Below are 19,596 nucleotides of genomic sequence, written 5' to 3'. Positions count from 1 at the left end.
AATTATTAAACTTAAGAAACCAGCAAGGTTTATTGGTTAACATTAGCTACATTAAACTGTCAGGTGGTTGGTTCTTTTTTTTTTTTTTTTGAATCAGTGAGGGAATTATTCAGTTACTCGTAACCGACGTATGATCACGTATCCTGCAGAAATTCCCTAGCTCGATCTTTTCTTTTACATGGCTCGATCCGAACGAATCTTGTTGGTCGGATTCAAAAGATTCGACTCACTGATGAATCAAAATTCCCACCAGAAGCAGCCTGTGTGTGTGTGAATATCTCTTTAAGAATGAAGCTGAAATTGGATCCTTTCGCCACTACCACATACAGCCATCATGAGTTTCAATCATCCTCAACATGTTCTCACCGACTCGCGTTTATAAAACCCTCACACATCGTAGATTGAGAATATTATAAGGACCTTTCGTTTCTGTTCGATATGAAATCATGCATTTCATATCGCCGTGGAGAGAGGAGAATCGAAAAAACTGACTGACGGATAAAAACACGGATTTTTATCACCCCAATGTTTTCAGACACCATGCACAACTAACCAACAGACACTATTGATGATTGATAAGAGGTAAGCATATGGGTTAATACGTATTGCATGATGATATCAAACAATATTTTATGGCATACGCGCTGTGTTTTAGCCAGCATTGCGGTGTGATATGGCCTAAAGAAAGGCATGTGGGTAACGTTAACAACAACACGAGTCGATTTCCGTTCATAGCAATGATCCATTATGTGTTATCAAATAGTCAGTGCTGAATTGCAGGAGATGTATATTTGACACGCGCCCATCTTCATAAAATGCTCATCTAAGCTAAGCAAAATATAGATATGTGCATTTGTTACACAAGCTATGCGGTTCAATGCAGTATATCAGTCGAAGTTAAATGACCGACTTTGACAAATGAAGGCTTTAAAATGACATTTAAAGGCCAATGTCTGAGTTTAACATTTAAATATGATATATATGGTCGACTCTGTATTGAAGATGCATGAGTTTGAAAGAAAACATTTTGTTTAGGTTTGTGACTTGAAAACATCAACTTTTACTTTATCTAATAAATAAATATTAACTGTAGCACATGTTTTGCGGAAGTGTTTGAGATTTTTTTCATTAAACTCTGTTTCTGACTTCTATAAACTTTCTACTGGGGTCTTTTATTCTGCTCTTCCTTATTTGGTGTACTTTCAGTTTTGGGAGCTGCTGTGTGCGCGTGTGTATAAAAAATGAAAAGAGATTTTTTTTTAATGTACATAGTTTAAAACACTTGACAATCTCGTAGAAATGCAATATTTGTAGTAATGTTTTGTTTCAAAAAAACTTTAATGCCATTTTTCAACAAAAGTTTTGGTGTCTGGTGGTACAACCATCAGGCAATGGTAAAACATGTCCATGTCCTCTATCGTCTTTTCAAGACAAACATAATTTTACAAATATCATGAGTTTTTGAATCATTTTGTATATGTATGTACTTTTGCTCTGCAGTTTCCTCATGGATTTATTAAAGCATTCATTTGATCCGTTCTGCTGCTGTATGAGCTTTGCTTTGCTCAGCTAATCTTTCATTCATAAGGCGGCACTGCTTTCCTTAATATACAGTATGATGCATTCACTAAAGCATGGCAGCAATGCAGCTCTATCAATGCTATGATCTGCCTTCTTCATGATAAACCTGTACATCTGAATGGAAAGCATCTCAATCTACCCACTTTTCCGCCACTGAAGACTTTTACTGTTTTTTTTTATGATACATGCACACACAGCAGAAGACATGCTATCACACCACGTGTTCATCTGTAAGAACTGCTGAACTTCCTGTTGTGTCACAGCCATTGCTATACATTTTTTTGTGACCTCTTTGGATGCCTGCCCTTCACAACCAGCGTGAACCTGTATAGCGACTGTAAATACCCCCACCCCCACCCCCACCCCTCCCCCTGACTGGGTGGACATGTGTGCATGGAGCCTATTGCAACATAAAGAACATCTAAATTTAGTCACAGCTTGTTTTTTGACTCCCATCACCCCATGAGGAGATGTGCTGATGTGACGTCACTGCACATCTCATTCAGTTCTTTGGCCATGTTTTAAAATATAGATCGTTAGTGAATCATGTTCGCTTACTATCAACTCTATTGTTTATGCTTCTGCAGTTTTCAACTGGCTTTTGTATTGCTACAAAAGGGCCTACATTTAGGGCTGGGTGAAAAAAAATGATTTCTTGATTTAAATTGATTCTCATTTTTATGAACCAACATCAATTCTAAAAATCCCAAGAATCAAATTTAGTACATGTATATAAATGAGGGACCTTTATTTTGACACTCACCACATCTTTATCTTTATTTTTTTATTTTTTTATTAAATATTTTTGGATTTCACACACGTGTAAAAGAAAAACTAACTTTTCTGCACAAGACACGTTTTTATACTTTTTGTCTATGTCTAAATGTTCACTCCTCGCAACTATAACTTACATTTTACAATGCAGGGACTGTAACTAGAGATATTCTAATTATAAATACAGTAATAATTACTTTATTTAGGCAGAAAAAGTCCATTGTGATTTCCAAGCTCATTAATGTTGACGTTGGCGGTCTTCCACTGATGATAGTGGCATTAGCTAGCTTTGTAGTTAGCTAGTCTATGATGAGCCACAATTTAGCAATAGATAACATCATATCGCAAATTGTAAAACATAAATTTTCAATATAACACACCAAGGAGAGATGATTAAAGCGTGTTTTGTTAATTTTTATTTTATTTTTTAAATATTAATTTATCGGCCATTTATAACTGCCGATACCGATATTATGGAAAATGCCTAATATCGGCCGATAATATCGGCCGGCTGATATATCGGTCTGGCTCTAATCTTTATGCAATGAATGCACCTTATCAAATAAATGGCACACCACTGTTCCAAATGGCACATGTGAACAAGGTGGATCATTAATGTCTCAAAGAATACATTTTAAATAAATATTTCTGCTGAACTTAGTACTCTTCGGAGTAAATGACCTCAAAGCTAGAACACCTTGTCTAAAAGCCACAAAACTGCAATTTTGTGGTTTTCAAATCTGTGTCAGACTCTTTTCACCACACTCTCAGTTGAAAGGGTTCATGTTTTGTATATTTCTATCGTCCTTTGAACACTTGTAGCCTTAGGTAAGAGTGCAAATCATGTTTTCCATTAGCCATTATGGGCCAGAGGTCATGAGAGTAGATCAGCGGGAAATGTTATGAGCACTTAGATGGCCAGTGGAAGATGTCTTGTAAAATAATGCTGCTTCCAAGAGTATTTTAGAATTTTTATTTGTCAAGGACATCCTTGTATGGCTTATGTATTAGTGTACAACAGTTTATTTCACAGTATTTTTCAGCAAAAATATTGAATCAGTATGTTATAAATATACAAATAAATATTTAAAATCAGTAGAATCAAATTAGCAAATTTCATTTTTCCAGGTGACATTAACCCTTGTGCATCCTTATGGACATTTTTGTCCTTTTCAGTTTTGTTTTTTTTTGATCACTTTGCCTGTGTTAAAGCTAACTGCAAAAAATTTGGCAGCTAAAGCTAACTGCAAAAAATCCGTCGTTTTCAAAAAAATATTTTTTGCATTAGGTACAAAAAATACTCCCTCTCAGCGCCTTTTGGACAAAAATGTCCCCATTGAACCATTAAAACTGCAATTTTTAATCCCCGGTTCAGTTAACTATAAAATTATGCATTCTTTGTTAAGAGGCTTTCATTCTGTTGGCAAGGCTTCAAAATTTTATTTTTGACTTTTTTTTTCAGATGGTGCCTTTTTTTAGGTTTGGCCTATAAAACAAATATCACTTTATTTCCTGTTTTCTGGTTCGGCATATTATAGAGCCAACTGGATAACTTATGCAAAGATATTTGTGTGGGTGTGTTGGTATGGATGTCAGAGTGTGGTTACTATATGTGTGTGTTTGTAAGACAAATCCAATCACTGTGAGCACCAGTGGGTTTTTGCTGGCACCCAATGAGGAAAACATGTTACTATGCCCAAACAAACTGTTACCGAAAGCTCATTTTTTGAGATATCATCCTCAAATTTGGAACACAACCATTTTAGATTTATGGCTTTGATTTTATTGCCATTTTGAGTTCAACCTGATTTATAAAATATATATACTTTATATAAATTTTTATAAATAATTTTCATAAATTTATACCTATATAATTTTTATTATTATTTTTTTGCTTCAGCAATAATCTGCGAAGGGTCTTCTTTAAAATGATACCAAACTTAAGTCTGTGCTCCGAAGCATCACATTTTTATGACACAGACATTTCTGTCCTCCATGTACCTATGTGTAACTTTTTTTTTAATTGATGCACAAGGGTTAAAAACACACAAACACGCACTTAATGCCGTGAATTTAATACTTGTTCTCAAATGAAAGGTGTAACTAGATTTAGTCCAGCTGACAATTTGAATGTTGACCCTGTGGCTTTTATTTCTACCGAACCACACCATATATGGAAGAAAGTAAACACTCTTGTTACAGGAAGTGAGAATAGCTCAGGTGAGCATGAATACAGTGTCTGTCTTTTACTCTGTGCCGATTTACTCCTACTAAACCCAGCTGGAATGCTGTGATTATTTTGGCCAAAGGATTATCATTATGGATCACTGCTTCCTTATGAGCTTCAAAGGGGACAGACTTGTTTTTCTGGTGCACAATGAGCCAGGCTTAAAAGAGGAAGTGTTCAAACTGCTTTTTTTCTTAAACACCAGTATGATTTCACCTTTAGGAGAAGGCTGACATTTAGATCTGAGCTCAGTCAGTATGATGTGTATATACAGCGCTACCATCAAGGATTATGTGCGTATTGTCATTTATTACTAACAAAAGCCCACTGTTGATATACAGAACGGTTGTGTAACCAGAATATCTGAGATTTTGGAGTCTTTTGGAATGGTCAACAAACTCCTACGTCACGCCTGGCTGCAGTAAATATCATCAACCAATGATTGAGTCTGGAGTGTGAGATGGAGACTTGGGCTTTATATCACCTCATTTGGTTTTCCTCACTAACACCGTAATGGCAGAGGGCATGTCTGTTAAACATTTACTTTCTCCTGGCTGGTGTTTTCCGTCGTGTGATCTCAACGGCACGTTGATGTTCATGTCTTTTTCTGAAGCGACTTCAAACGTCTACTATGCTCTTTTTGTTCCAGTGGGGTCGGGTGGCCATGGACCCCTTCAGCCAGCTGATCCTGCTCATCTCGGTGGTGAGTTTTTGCACCTTTCAGTGGCTCTTTCACAGCGTGAGCCCATGGGTGTCGTCCAGAATCAGCCCTGGCTTCCTCAAACTCACCCACAAACAGAAGATCGAGTGGAACTCAAGGTAATGAAGAAATGCTTGTTGATTTTAATAATAATAATAATGAGTTAAATTTATATAGCGCCTTTCCTAAGCTCAAGGACGCTTCACAATGACAGTAAATACAACAAAAATGGACAATGGACGTTTGCCCAGTCCAAGTAATGAGCGATTGCAGTTGCAAGTCGCATTACGTTTGCAATACAAACATAGAAACAAAGACAACACACATTAATTATAGACAGCCTAGTGTACAGTTAGAGTAGAGATGCAAAAATGATTGGAGCCTAAGTTATGTCAAATTAACATTTCCATGACTGAAATTCTGATTAAACAAATGTGTTTTGGGTTTTCGAGAGTTCCAAAGCTTTGGGGCGATAACAGAGAAAGACCTGCCGCCCATAGAAGATAGACGAAATCTCTGCTCACATAGAAGCCAGAAGATCGTAGAGTTCGAGGGGGAGTATGAGGAGAAAGTAAGTCAGAGAGATAGGCCGGGGCAAGACCATTGAGTGACTTAAACGTAAGCAGAAGAATTGAATTGACCTATGGCTAAGCCACGCCCCCTCCACTCACTCAGACAATCAGTCAACATTCGGGCGCGGGAGCTATGCAGCTGTCACAATAGGAGACACTTCACAGGAGGCAATTGGTGATTTTTGGAGACAGAAAGATTATATATCATCTTGAAGTCACCTAAAGGGCCTTAACTATGCATTTGAGGGTTATATTAATAATTTTATTGTTGAGAAGGTCGATGAAAAGCTTCCGCTCCAGGCAAAAATGTACAGGTCGTCACAGTGTAAACGTGATAAACCGCATTTCGTTGCCATCACCGTTTGGTGCTACGGTATTTACATGAATCATTCAGCACGACATTGTTAACATTTGTTACCTCGGTTATTTACAGATATGTTAGCGAAGCTAAGTGACATGATGTACAACGCAGCTAGAAGCTAACGTTAATGTTTTCTAATGTACGTCGAACGTTAGACGTTACGTTAGAGATTTTAAAGATAACGTTCAAATACTTAACTTAGATCGGATGTAGACATCCTTGTTTAATTTGTCCGCGTTTAGTTTGTACCCAGACAGCAAACTGACATTGAATCAACGTGGAAACGACGTCTCTCATGACATTGAAACAACGTTGATTTTGCTCATCGAATTAACGTTGAACCCACGTCAGACGCGGCATTCTTCAAAGCTAATGAAAATCGAAAATTGGTTTGCTTTCATAACGTTGAAACAACGCGTTGATTTCAAGTTGATTTTACGTTAGTTTTGAAAGAATGACGCGTCTGACGTTGGTTCAACGTTAATTCGATGAGCAAAACAATGTCAGATCAACGTTGTTTCGATGTCATGTTTCCACGTTGATTCAATGTCAGTTTGCTATCTGGGTATTGTGGTCTACCGCATGATCCAGATCAGACACTTATCTTGGTTGAGATGTGGTTTGGGAAAGGGTAAAAAAACAAAAAAACAAAAAAAAACACTGTCGCCCAGCCTCTCGGGAACCTAGTGTTAGAGTTGCATTTTTTTTTAGGAATTATGTCTGGTTGCACTGTGCAGGTCTGATTCATTAATAACAACTGACTGAAAAGACTCATTGTATGCACTGTATGTTTGTGATTCACTAAAAAGGACTACCTCGGAGTCATTCATTTAGGAAATGGACTGTACAGGTCACACACTGTGTGTTTCTGAGTCACTAAAAAGAACTGACTCATTCATTCAGGAATCATTTAGGCACATGGATTGATTCACTTAAAAGAACCGGCTTTGATTTGCTCGTAAGAGTCATTTGTTTAGGAATCAGCTAGGAAAATTTGATTCACTAAACAAAACTCGATATACTCATTTGTTCAGGAATCATTTACATATCTGGTTGCACCGTATGGTTTTAATGAAGTAAAAACAACCAAATATATAAAGAATCTCTGCATGCTCTGTATGTTTTGATTCACTAAAAAGAACTAGCTCAAAGAGTCATTTGTTTAGGAATCAGCTAGGAATTCTGATTCACTAAAAAAGAACTCAAAATATTTATTTGTTCAGGAATCAGTTTCATATCTGGTTGCACCGTATGGTTTTATTTAAGTAAAAACAACCAAATATAAAGACTCTTTGCATGCTCTGTATGCTTTGATTCACTAAAAAGAACTAGCTCAAAGAGTCGTTTGTTTATGAATTGAACTTTACTGTGTGACTCAGTCCTGACTGTTCTGAGTCATTAAAAAGAACTCGAAATACTAATGTTCATGAATCATTTTGACAGCAGTTTGCACTGTGTTTTAAAATTCACAAAACAAATTTACATTCTGTAGTAGTCATTTGTCGAAGAATCAAATTGGTTGCACCCTATTGTTTTGAATCACTGAAAAGAATCACTGCATGACCTGCATGTTTTTGATTCTCTATTAAAAAAAAAACCTGGCTCATAACATAAGAGTAATTCGTTTAGGAATTGGACTTTGCTGAGACATTAAAAAGAAGTGACTCTCAGACTCAGGAATCATTTAGGCAACTGCTTTTTGATTCACTGAGAAGAACCGAGTCGTTTGTTTAGGAATCACACTACAGTAAAATTACAATTATACATACACCGTTACAATAATGTGAAATTATAGGCTAAGAGCCATTCTTAACTGCCAGTATGTTGAAAATAGTCAGTGGATTTGCAGTGGACACTGTTAAATGTCTTATCAGGAGAGCCTACAGAGAGCAGGTTGTAAGCTGTCACTCAAATTGACTAATGTCTGTGTATGCAGAAAGAAACTGAGGGAAGATAGCAGTGATCATTTGCTCATTTCAGCGGCTGTCAAGAGAGCAGCCAGCTGGAGGAGATCTTTAGATGTAGGGCACACAGCATCTGGTTGATTGACAGCAGTCAATTGCTCGGTTTCGATTGTTTCAACTTGACACGGCTCAACGGGAGAAGCAACCCACTATCATGTGTGATTAAACCCTTTCCCTTGCGTGTGTGTGCAGGACAGTGTCGACGCTCCACGCCCTGTTGGTCGGCCTTTTCTGCCTCTACATCCTGTTCTTCGATGAGGGCGTCAATCGGGACCCCGTATGGTGAGCGCCCTGCCCTCGAGACCGACCCGCCACACTGCATGCTGGGAAAGCACCGCTCTTTACAGACTAGCAGGACGCTTTCAGTAACTGTTGTAACATGGTCTTGCAGTAATCTCAGTGCCTTGTTCTCATCTTTACCACAACAGGGGAGATCCTACTCTGGTGAAGATAAACGTGAGCATTACTACAGGCTACCTCATATCTGGTGAGCCTCATATCCTCATATCATCGTGCATAGACATGCAGAATATTTTTAATTGTTTATAAGAGGTTGATTTGAAAATTCATTGTTCTTGCCCCATATTGCATTTTTAGGAGTTTCTGATATATTTTTAATGATATGTGATATACATTTTTAAAGGAGTAGTTCACTTTTAAAAAAACTTTTGCTGATAATTTACTCACCCAAGATGTCCATGTCTTTCTTTCTTTCTTCAGTCGAAAAGAAATGAAGGTTTTTGATGAAAACATTCCATATAATGGACTTCAATGGTAACCAAATGGTTCAAGGTCCAAATGAGTTTCATTGCTGCTTCAAAGGGCTTAAAAACGACACCAGACGATGAATAAGGGTCTTATCTAGCAAAATGTTCGGTCATTTGAAAAAATAAATAAAATCTGTGATGCATTTTTGTGACTCTCCTGTTCAAAATCTTTTTTCGAGTCATGACTCGTAAGGGTCCTAGAAAAGACTCTTATTCTTCGTTTGGTATTTAAAGCCTTTTGAAGCTGCACCGAAACTCATTTGAACCGTGAACCGTTTGGTTCCCATTGAAGTCCATAATATGGAGAAAATCCTGGAATGTTTTCATCAAAAACCTTAATTTCTTTTCAGTTGAAGAAAGAAAGACATGGACATCTTGGATGACATGGGGGTGAGTAAATTATCAGCAAAAGTTTTTTTAAAAAGTGAACTACTCCTTTAAGTTGTTGGTCAGTCCAGTTTCACAAAAGAAATGTCTCTCTAGGAACATTTCACCATCTATGTGGCCTTTTTAACCTGGTTTTAGATGATTCATTTTAAGAAACAAGACATTATTGTAAAGTTTTTTTAAATTTTTATTTCAAATGATACATTTATTATGAAGTATTTTACGTTTAGTCTGTTTTATTTATTTCAATTTATGAAAATGCTTATATTCTTATGATTAATGCTGGGTTAGGGGCATATAAGTTGATTTGCATTAAAAAAATAATCAACCAAATATAAAAAAAAAAACGGCCATCAAAGTTATCTGATCTTGGTCGAGATTTACAGGGATATTTCACCCAAAAAATAAAATTCTTTCATTAATTACCCTCATGTCGTTCCAAACGCAACTACCACTTCATAAACAGTTCATAAACAGATCATAAACAGATTGTGAAACTAATCCATATGAATGGAGCGGTTCATTCCAAATTTTCTGAAGAAACTTGATGACTTTATACGATGAACAGATTTAATTTAGGCTTTTATTCGCATTTAAACATTGATCAGCGAACATGAACAGTAGTTCAATCGAACCAGCGTAACACGGGAATGGTTTTCGCATGTCAAGCGAACATGTCCGAGCTTTCGTTTACCACAAATGATGTGTGAGTTGAATGTTTATATGTGAATAAAAGCCTAAATTCAATCTATTCATCATATAAAGCGATCGAGTCTCTTCAGAAAATATGGACTTAACCATTTAATTCATATGGATTAGTTTTATGCTGTCAATGGAGGGACAGAAATCTCTCAAATTTCATTTAAAAGATCTTCATTTGTGTTCCGAAGATGAACGAAAGTCTTACAGGTTTGGAATGACATGAGGGTGAGTAATTAATAACAGAATTGCAATTTTTGGGTGTTGTATCCCATTAAGGAATGCTCTGAAACAAGGTTAAAATGAGCAGAGACATAATTGTTGGTGCTTCAAAAGTCCCTATATGAATGTCAATGTGAGATGTGGCCATCTTATTAAACAATCTCATATGGAAACCGAAAAGTAGCTCTTTGAATGTATTAAGTCACTTTTAAAACTGGCAAATTCCCATTCCTGAAAGTAGTTCTGACTCTTCTCGCCTTTTTGTTCTGTGTGTTTTTCAGATCTGCTGCTTATATTTTACTATTGGAGAGCAATAGGAGACAAGTTTTTTGTAATCCACCACCTGGCGGCATTGTATGCTTACTACTTTGTACTGGTGAGTTCCCTGTTGTCCCATAACAGAACATGCAGGCAAGATGGGAAAGAGACAACCAAGAGTGAGCAGTGGTAGTGTCAGGTGTGCAGCTGGTGCTGAAAGCTCTGTGTTCCCTATAAACAGAGGAACATAATGAACAGATTTCTGCTGGAAGTCATTTTCTTCAGAAGGATTTATCCCATTTGTGTCATTACATTCACTATTACACATGTCACCTTTTTAAAATGTATAGCACACGTTGAGCATTCAGAGCACTCCTCCAACATTGTTAAAGGGATAGTTCGCCCAAAAAATGAAAATTCTGTCAGTAATTACTCACCCTTTTGTCGTAAGACTTTCGATATCTCTGATGAAATATGAAAGCGGCCTCACTCCATTGGCTGCTAGGTAATTGCATCTGCCGGCCTAGAAAAGTTAGTACAGACATTGTTAAAATAGTCCAAGTGACTACAGTGGCTCATCAAGCGATGAGAATATTTATTGTGCGCAAATACCCAAAATAACGACTTTATTTAACTATTAATTGTCTTCCGTGTGGACCACGAACTGAGATGACGACCCATTAATTACTGACAGAATTTTAATTTTTGGGTGGACTAACCCTTTAAAGTGAAAGTTAGCTGCTGGCTTACTGGAATACTTCTGATTGGTCGTTTCTGTGGCACCGCAGGCAAATTGCAGCAAATATATTTGTATAATGACAGGAGCAGGCCACCAGGAGCTAGTTTCATTACAATCTGTCTCTCTTTTTCCCACATAATTTAAACCCCAATCTTTATTTATTCATCTATGCATGCAAGGAGCAGAGTAATAAGCAGGATAATGAACAGCAGAAACCACAACGAGGGAATCTCGTATCAATGTACTAGGGTTTATTTAGCTGACTGCATATTATATTTCTTAAATGTCCAGGAGTTATTGTTCAAATAACCACACATTTTCATTCTGGTTTAGTGATCTTTGGATATTTAAAGCAAAGTATGACCCCATATTGAAGCTGTGACCTTCTCTGAAGAAATAAGGGCCTTGTTTCTTCTTACTAATGTATGCAAAGTTATTTATATTTGCAATTAGGGATGAGCAATCCAACTAATTAGTTGATTCGGTGAGGTTTTTTTAAAAATCTTTATTAGTTTGCACAGTACAGCTGTCCTTTACATACAACACATTCAGGCTGATGTCTTATATTTGTTAAAGAGTTAGTTTTTTTGCAATTTAAGTTATGCAGTCTGTCCTGTTCTGTTGTGCTCTTATCTAGTTCTCAGCACAATAACATATTTTATGTAAACAGTTTCTAGGAAACTTGTATTTTTTGCTCATCCCTATTTACTATATCCTTAGTTTATTGTTAAAACGGTCTCCAAATGTCCAGATCTTTAACCACTAGACTACACCACCCACTGCTGTTCACTCTTGGTTCAGTTGTACGGTTACCCTCTAGGTACCAAGTTCTGTAGCTGATGATGATGATGATGATGGTATTTTTTGCATGGAATGCTCATTGACGGTTATGCAGAAGTCCATTCTCTCCTCTTCAACTCCTCTTCTACCTCACTGACCCACTCTCAGCGGTCAGTTGTGGCCCGGTCTCGGTCTTGGTCTCGGGCCAGACTGCACCGGATTGTGTGCATGTGTTGATGCTCGCTGCTCCTGTGGTGCCGTTGGAGGGTTTCCCGTGTGCATGCTCTGATACCTTCCCCTGCTTTGAGCCGATCTTCCTCCTAAAAACTCTCTCTTCTGAAACCTAACATCCACATCTCAACTGCAGGATGAGTAACAGCGTGAACGCACTTGTTTGTTGGGCTGTGTCGAGATTATTGATAATCCACACTTAGGTTTTGCAGAATAACAGGTTGATCTGGTCCTCAACTGAATTCTAAATAACTACGCATTTAGATACACAATGTTGCACAACTGGGAAACTTGTTGCACACGTTGTGCTTTTTGATCGAAATTTGAAAGAAAACAACACCTAAAACGGCATCAGTTGATGCTCAGTTGTTTGGCATAGGTGATTCTGTGAAATGGGTGCCTTTAGTAATATTTTTTATATTTTTAACAGTATATCAGACAAAGATTGTTAATAAATTGTGTTGTGCCATTTCAAGCTAAATTGATATATAATAATTTGGGCTGTGAAACGATTAATCGTGATTAATCGCATCCAAAATAAAAGTTTGTGTTTACATAATATATGTGGGTGCACTGTGTATAATTATTTTATATATATAAATACACACACATGCATGTATATTTTAGAAAAAAGTATTATTTATATATAAAACATTTATATTTATATATAATATAAATTAGATATAAATCTATATACATGAAAATGTTTCTTAAATATATACAAGCATGTGTGTGTATTTATTTATATCATATATAAATTATTTATAAATTATTTATAATATGTAAATAATATTTTATTTATAATAATAATAATAATAATAATAATTATACACAGTGCACCCACATATATTATGTAAACACAAACTTTTATTTTGGTTTGCCAGCCCTAATATTAATTTGTCATTTCAGCAAGGTAACAGGGTTGATGCGATGTGACAATTAGATTGTTCCCTTTAAAATGAATGAAGATACTCAACTTCACTATGCGTTTTAATCGAAATGATCTTGTTTTGTCATATTGCGTCAGCCCCATTACTTGTGTTGCAAAGCACAGCTCACTTTCAGGATATAGATAATTATTAGAAAGTTTAGGTATTAGAAAGTTCATTTATATAAAAATATATATATTATGCTAATATTAGGACAGATATCTTTTCACTAAACAGTATATGCATATAGTTGGCATAAGCCTTTATTTGTTCAAGTCATTAATATCATTTTTAGAGTGACCTGACATAACTAACATATATTTGTCTTGGTCATGCTTGCACGTTGTGTGCACTAACGCATGAATTGTTAACAACTGTTATATACCGTAGCGTATTATTACTTAGGATCAGCTGTAATCTTCCTTGATGATAATACCAATAATTTAAAATTCCACTGATGTATTACTAAACAACAGAGACTCAAAAGGCACACGTTATGTAGAATGACCATGACAAATGATATCTGGTGGCTTAATAGTGTGTACATTTTCTAAAAAATCACCAAAAAAACAAAACTCTGATTCCGAAATATGCATCTGGGGCAGCGACTGATGATATTTATTCCTGGCTTTGTTGCTTGTATACCTTAATTACCTTGATTCAATGCAACTGAGGATCGCCTCAAAACCTGAACGTGCATTTTGTTGTCAGGATGTAGACCATACTGTCACTGGTCACTTTTATGACTGCCTTTTTCTAAATTATTACATGATCATAGATGTATAGATCTGGAAGTCTCTGTTGGGTCTCACTGAGTAGTCAAGTCTGTCGTTCGAAATGTCATTCGTTGTTATTGTTTCACTGTGTTTAGAAATGCTATTAGTGTTCAAAGCAGAACCTTTTTAGTGTCTTTTTGTTATTACGTATTACTTCCCAGGCAAAATGATAATATTCGCCTTCTTTTTAGAGCATTAAAGCATAATAAACCCCCTCAATCTTTTCAGCGTTTAATAATTGTGCTTCATATTAAGAGCAAAGCGATCCGCTATGTTTAGCGCTGGCACATTACCTTAACAGTCTATCAAACGTTAGTATTTTGAATTAATTTGTCAGTGTGTCGTGCGATTTGTTCCTCATAGTGCATGTCCAACGAGTCTTAAATGTTGTTGCTGCTTTTGTCGTTCGTTCTTTTTGCATTTTTTTTTCTGCACCTTTTTTTTTTTTTCCAAGAATCTGTCTGTCAGTCTGTCTCTGTCCCACCTAACATGACTTCTTGAATAACGCAGCCTCACTTCCTTTGACCAGCAAAACCCTTCATGCAAAAACTACCAGTGTCACTTCTAGTCGGGTTAGGAGATGAGGGCTATAGGCTTGGCTGATCTAGATGGACTCTCTCCTGTCTTGTCTGCTGTTCTGCTGTTATGGAACTCTGAGCAGTTACTGAAGCCCAGTTACAGTATGGACTTACCAGTACCTAGGGGTACCAGCATGCATCTGCTAGTCAACCTGATTATTATTTTATGATTTTATTGATATGTGTGGTCCATTTTGCAGTAAGTATGCTAATGTGTTTTTTTTAATCGCAGCCTTCAAGGTAAGTGTGTTACTGAGATGCGAAAATGTTTCATTGGCACAGACTCAAGGAAAGGCTTCATTCTCTGACAAAACATGCATGGCTGAGTCTGACCATTGCTGCACTGATACAGTGGGATCTAAAAGTCTGAGACCACATTGCAAATCTGAAAATGAAAATTCTGTCATCATTTACTCACTCTCAGGTTCTTCCATACCTGTATCCATTTGTTCTGAACACAACACTATGGTCCCCATAGTATTTTATTTTTCATACTATGGAAGGCAATGGGGTCCAGCAACTGTTTGGCTACCTGCATTCTTCAAAATATATTTTCCTATGTTCAACTGAAGAAAGAACTTCATACAGGTTTTGAACAACTTGAGGGTGAGTAAATAAATGACCAAATTTTCATTTTTTTTTTTTTTTTTGGTGAACTATCCCTTTAAGGGATACGTTTACATGACAAAGATGTACTAAAAACGGAGAGGTTTTTCCTTTGCTTTTTTTCGTGTACAGTTGACAACGTTGTGGAAATGATTCCTGTTCACACGGATCCACGAAAATAAATAAAAACACTATTATGCATGCCACTTTGTAAAGATTCGCTAATGTGCCTATGTGATGTCATATCATGTACCTTTTTTAAATTCAATTGAAAAAAATTCTTATTTTATTTATTTATATGTATGTGTATAATACTGTTTATAATAATAATATAATAATATAATTATAATAATTTCAGTAATATTATCTGACATAATTTATAGTGAATAAGTTAAAATCGAATTTTCACTAGTGGTCTCAGATATTTGGACTCAGACTGTATGTGCCGGACATAATGTGGCTTATTTGAAGTGCTGACTGTTATTATTGACCACAAGGTTTTGGTTTCTGATTTTATAATCAACTTTTAATTTGTTAGATCTGTTTCCAGGGACAAATATCAGTTACAGGGTCAAAATCAACAAAAAACTCAGTTTTACCACATGATTACATTTGATATATTAACATATTCACTGTAATTATCATGAATCTATCATTTTTACTCACAATGCAAGTAACTTCTCGCCATATTCACTAAAAATAGCACTCTAAATATAGGCAGTAAATACTAAAAGACATTATTTGATTAAAAAAAGAGACCTTTCTGTGTTCTGCTTTTCTTTCATGTCTGTCAGAGTGATGTTTCATAACTCAGCACCCAAGCAATTACTGTGGTACCTGACAGCAGGAGAGATTGGGATTGTTCATGGAGCTGATTCATGAGCCTGTGCCTTTCTATATAACGCGTGTCTGTGTCATTGTTTGTTTGTTCTTTGCCTTATGTTTCCAGGGTCAAGGAATGTTGCCTTATTTTGCTAACTTCCGTCTGCTAGCAGAGTTTTCCACACCGTGTGTAAACCAACGGTGGGTATTTGGCTGATTAAAGTTCAGAATATTTTACATGCAAACTTTTTAGTGTTGCCTACATGCCATTAAAGGCAACAGGAAATCTAAATTAACACTCTTTACCCTTTCAGAAAATGTTCCTGAATAAAGGTCGACTAGCCTAGTTGACTAGTAGTCGTTCACTTAAGTCATTAGTTGATTAGTCGGGAGAAATACTAAACCATAATAATGAGCATTTAAAATATAAATGAAGTGCTCAAGCGCGCGCATGCATAAAGCTTGCTGCCGCGACACCGGCAAACTTTTCTGAGATCAGAACGTAAACCAAATAAATAGCTTATAATATAATTAATCGCCTGACGGAATTTAAGGAAACAAAATTTAAGTGTGAAATTGAAGGAATTTAATTTAAGGAAAATGTTTCAGTGTGAAATTAACAATGATAATGCATATGCATTTGTTGAGGTTTCTCAAGGGTTGGTTATAATTGTTATATTGGAATTACTTCTTAGTAATGGACGCCACTTTTTTGTGCCCCTATCCCTGAGAAACACTCTGCACGGCCCTGTATGCGTAGCATTGATTTTAAGAACTTAAATCTACTTTAGGGCTCCAGACTGGACCGGCAGGACTTTTTTTTCTTGGTTTGTAAAACCTTTTGAGAGTGAAATTCAAGCCTTGAAGTGCTTCACGCTTTTCCAACACTCTAAATATTTTCCAGTTTTAAATTTTTTTTGTTTGTTAATGTGATGACCAAAAATATTATTTGTTCATCTATCAAAGATGGCCTCCATTTTCAAAACTAAAAGTTTCAAGATATTGGGACACCAAAACTTGGCAACAAATGCTTTTTATTTAAAAATAAAGACATGAAATTACCTCTATAACCTGTAGATAGTGGCAGAGGAGCACTTATTGGCTTAAAGGGATAATTCACCCAAAAATGAAAATTCGGTCAGTATATACTCACCCTCATGTTGTTCCAACCCTGTTCAGTTCATCTTCGGAACACAAATTAAGATATTTTTGATGAAATCTGAGAGCTGGATCACTCCTCCATACTAGTCCATAGGCTTCCTGAGGGATTGAAACTTGCCGGCCTCGAAAAGTTATTAAAGACATCGTTAAAATAGTCCAAGTGACTCAATCTTAAGTTCATCAAACGACAAGAACACTTTTTGTGCGCAAAAAACAACAAAAATTACTACTTTATTTCAACTATTCATTTACTTCTCTCTCTGCCTCGAGTCAGGAGGTTACTAGTTTAACAGCGTAAGCTTCTGTTATTGTACGTCACACGCATCATACACATGACCACACGGCCAATGGGCTATATGCACGCATAAGTTCCGCATTTGACGTAAGGATGCTCGTCCATTTCCGGTTGTGTAGATTAAAGCGGAGGAAAACCGGAGAAAACGGGATTATGGCAGAGTCTTCAATATTTACTGTCCTCCCGTCTTTGAAACGAAACGTACATACGTTTAGATGTAATTTTATATATAGTTATGTTTATTTAATATAATTTTAAAAAGAAGCATAAACACAACGAGGGGTGTCTGTTTTATCTGTTTTTGTGACTAACGTTTCATTAGTATAACCATGGAGTATAAAATTCAATATAAATTCTCTGTATTGCATTGGACTCTATGATCGGCGGAAGTTATCGAGCATCCCTAATGCTTCACCGGAAATAACGCCGTGCATAGAGCCCATAGTGAGCCTACGTGTGACTTAGCTCTACGCTATCACACTACGTTAACTGACTAGAGGCCCACAGAGAAGGAAATGAATAGTTGAAATAAAGTGGTTATTTTTGTTTGTTTTTGTGCACAAGAAGTATTCTCGTCGCTTGAGGAAGTTCAGTTTGAGCCACTGTAGGGGAAAAACTTTAAATGTATCAAATGCCATTTCATGCTGTCAGTAATAAGAAATGACAGAAATGTTGTGACTTTACCACATGTCACTCTGCTCACCTGTGTTTTCCAGCTGGTTCTTTGAAGTGTTAGGTTACCCCAAAGTGTCCAAGCCCAACATGGCTAACGGGGTCCTGATGGCGGCCGTGTTTTTCCTGGTGCGGATCGCCGTCATGCCGGTATACTACGGCCGGATGTTCTCCGTGTACGGCACGGAGGCCTTCTACAGGGTCACCTTCGGTGGCCGTAGCGCCTGGATCTTCTCCAGCATCTGTCTGGACATCATGAACGTCATGTGGATGCATAAGATCGCCCGAGGCTGCTACAAAGTCCTGCAATCCAGCAGGAGGCTCAAACCTGAGATCCAGGAGAACGGAAAAACCGATTGAGCAAACGGGCCTGAAGGGCATTCGAATTTTGTTCACGAACAGGGTCGTTGTCGCGGTCTTCAAGCGAGTGGACACTATTGCATGATAGTGACCGGTCGAGAATGAAAACCACCCCAGAGCAATATTTCTCAGAGTTATGACCTGAAAACTCGGACAAAGTGTCAAATAAAGATTCTAGTACACCAGAAAAGACTGGCCGCCCACTTTTAGTTTGTGTTTGTATTTAAGACCGTACAGCAGATACAAGAGCACCGGCTGAACTGTATTTTACTGTACGTTTCTAATTTCAAACTGTGGGCAGGTAAACCACGTTATTTATTCATCAAAGTTCAGTCCGTCTCCCTCGATCACTGTATTGTGCGGAGGGGCCAAGCGGTCACCTGATGTTCACGTTTACTTCAAAGCCGCGTATATTGACTGTGAACGTTTCAGCCACACAACTACACTGCACTAAACCAGGAAAAGCAGCGACCGGGATCAGTGTACTCGAGACGAATCTCCACCGCCATGCTGTACTTTGATTATTTTATCTGAGGAAATGATGGACTGTCGATGTGGGTTTCAATGGCCAAAATGTTTTCTATGTATACCAGATACGAGCAGTGAACTCTTCTCATTGCGAAACTGTTTTAAGAATGAAATCGGTTTACACTCGCTCCAGATTCCGTTCGGATTCCGTTGTGTTTCCACGAAACAGACGTCAAGATTTGTTCGCACTGTACAGTTAATTGCATGCGGCAATGTTGTTCTCTGAATGTTTGCATTGTACATAGAAATTTTATTGAACATACAATAATAATTTTGAATTTCGTTTGTGTACAGTATATTCGATTAATAATGATCGTAAATTATCGATTTTGATTTAAAAATGGGTTCTAAAAGGAAATTCAGAAGAGCTTTGGGTTGCGTAGCTCGTGAATGTTCGGGTTCTCGACGCCGGTGTCGATTAGTTTTCCTGCATCGTACCTAATTTATTGATCCAGTTGTACACTGGGAAGGCATGGAAATGTTTGTATGACATATTTATTATTTTTTAACAGAAAGATATAAAAATCTATGTATCTGAGTAGATATACAGCATATGAGAGATTCACAATACAGAGATACCTATATGAATTCATTTTCATATTCATAG

General features: G+C 36.9%; 1 protein-coding gene across 2 annotated transcripts; it reads left to right on the top strand.

The window, feature by feature from the left end:
* The first annotated feature begins 330 nt into the window (after positions 1–330).
* Positions 331–18,651, top strand: tlcd4a (TLC domain containing 4a). 2 transcript variants are annotated; one of them, XM_039684666.2, is made up of 7 exons: positions 331–582; positions 5,232–5,401; positions 8,372–8,461; positions 8,608–8,666; positions 10,536–10,630; positions 16,101–16,174; positions 18,146–18,651. In XM_039684666.2, exons 2-7 carry the CDS (start codon positions 5,247–5,249, stop codon positions 18,459–18,461), a joined length of 789 nt encoding a protein of 262 aa, XP_039540600.2. In that variant the 5' UTR covers positions 331–582; positions 5,232–5,246; the 3' UTR covers positions 18,462–18,651. The 2 variants fall into 2 exon arrangements, with proteins under 2 accessions (XP_039540600.2, XP_088982129.1); XM_089126003.1 differs by lacking the exon at positions 10,536–10,630 and having other exon boundaries at positions 441–582; positions 8,608–8,635.
* The last annotated feature ends 945 nt before the right edge of the window (positions 18,652–19,596 follow it).

Source organism: Pimephales promelas, chromosome 22 (genome assembly GCF_988280905.1).
Source record: "Pimephales promelas chromosome 22, fPimPro1.hap1.1, whole genome shotgun sequence".
Classification (NCBI taxonomy): Eukaryota; Metazoa; Chordata; class Actinopteri; order Cypriniformes; family Leuciscidae; genus Pimephales; species Pimephales promelas.
The sequence above is the reverse complement of the archived record's forward strand: the minus strand, read 5'-3'. Positions and strand labels throughout refer to the sequence as shown.

What these genes read in the sequence shown, in the direction of transcription:
- tlcd4a (XM_039684666.2), top strand. Translation starts at nt 5,247, where the DNA reads ATGGACCCCTTCAGCCAGCTGATCCTGCTCATCTCGGTGGTGAGTTTT. An exon ending in AAGATCGAGTGGAACTCAAG is followed by an intron (nt 5,402 to 8,371) that starts GTAATGAAGAAA and finishes GTGTGTGTGCAG; the next exon opens with GACAGTGTCGACGCTCCACG. An exon ending in TACAGGCTACCTCATATCTG is followed by an intron (nt 8,667 to 10,535) that starts GTGAGCCTCATA and finishes TGTGTTTTTCAG; the next exon opens with ATCTGCTGCTTATATTTTAC.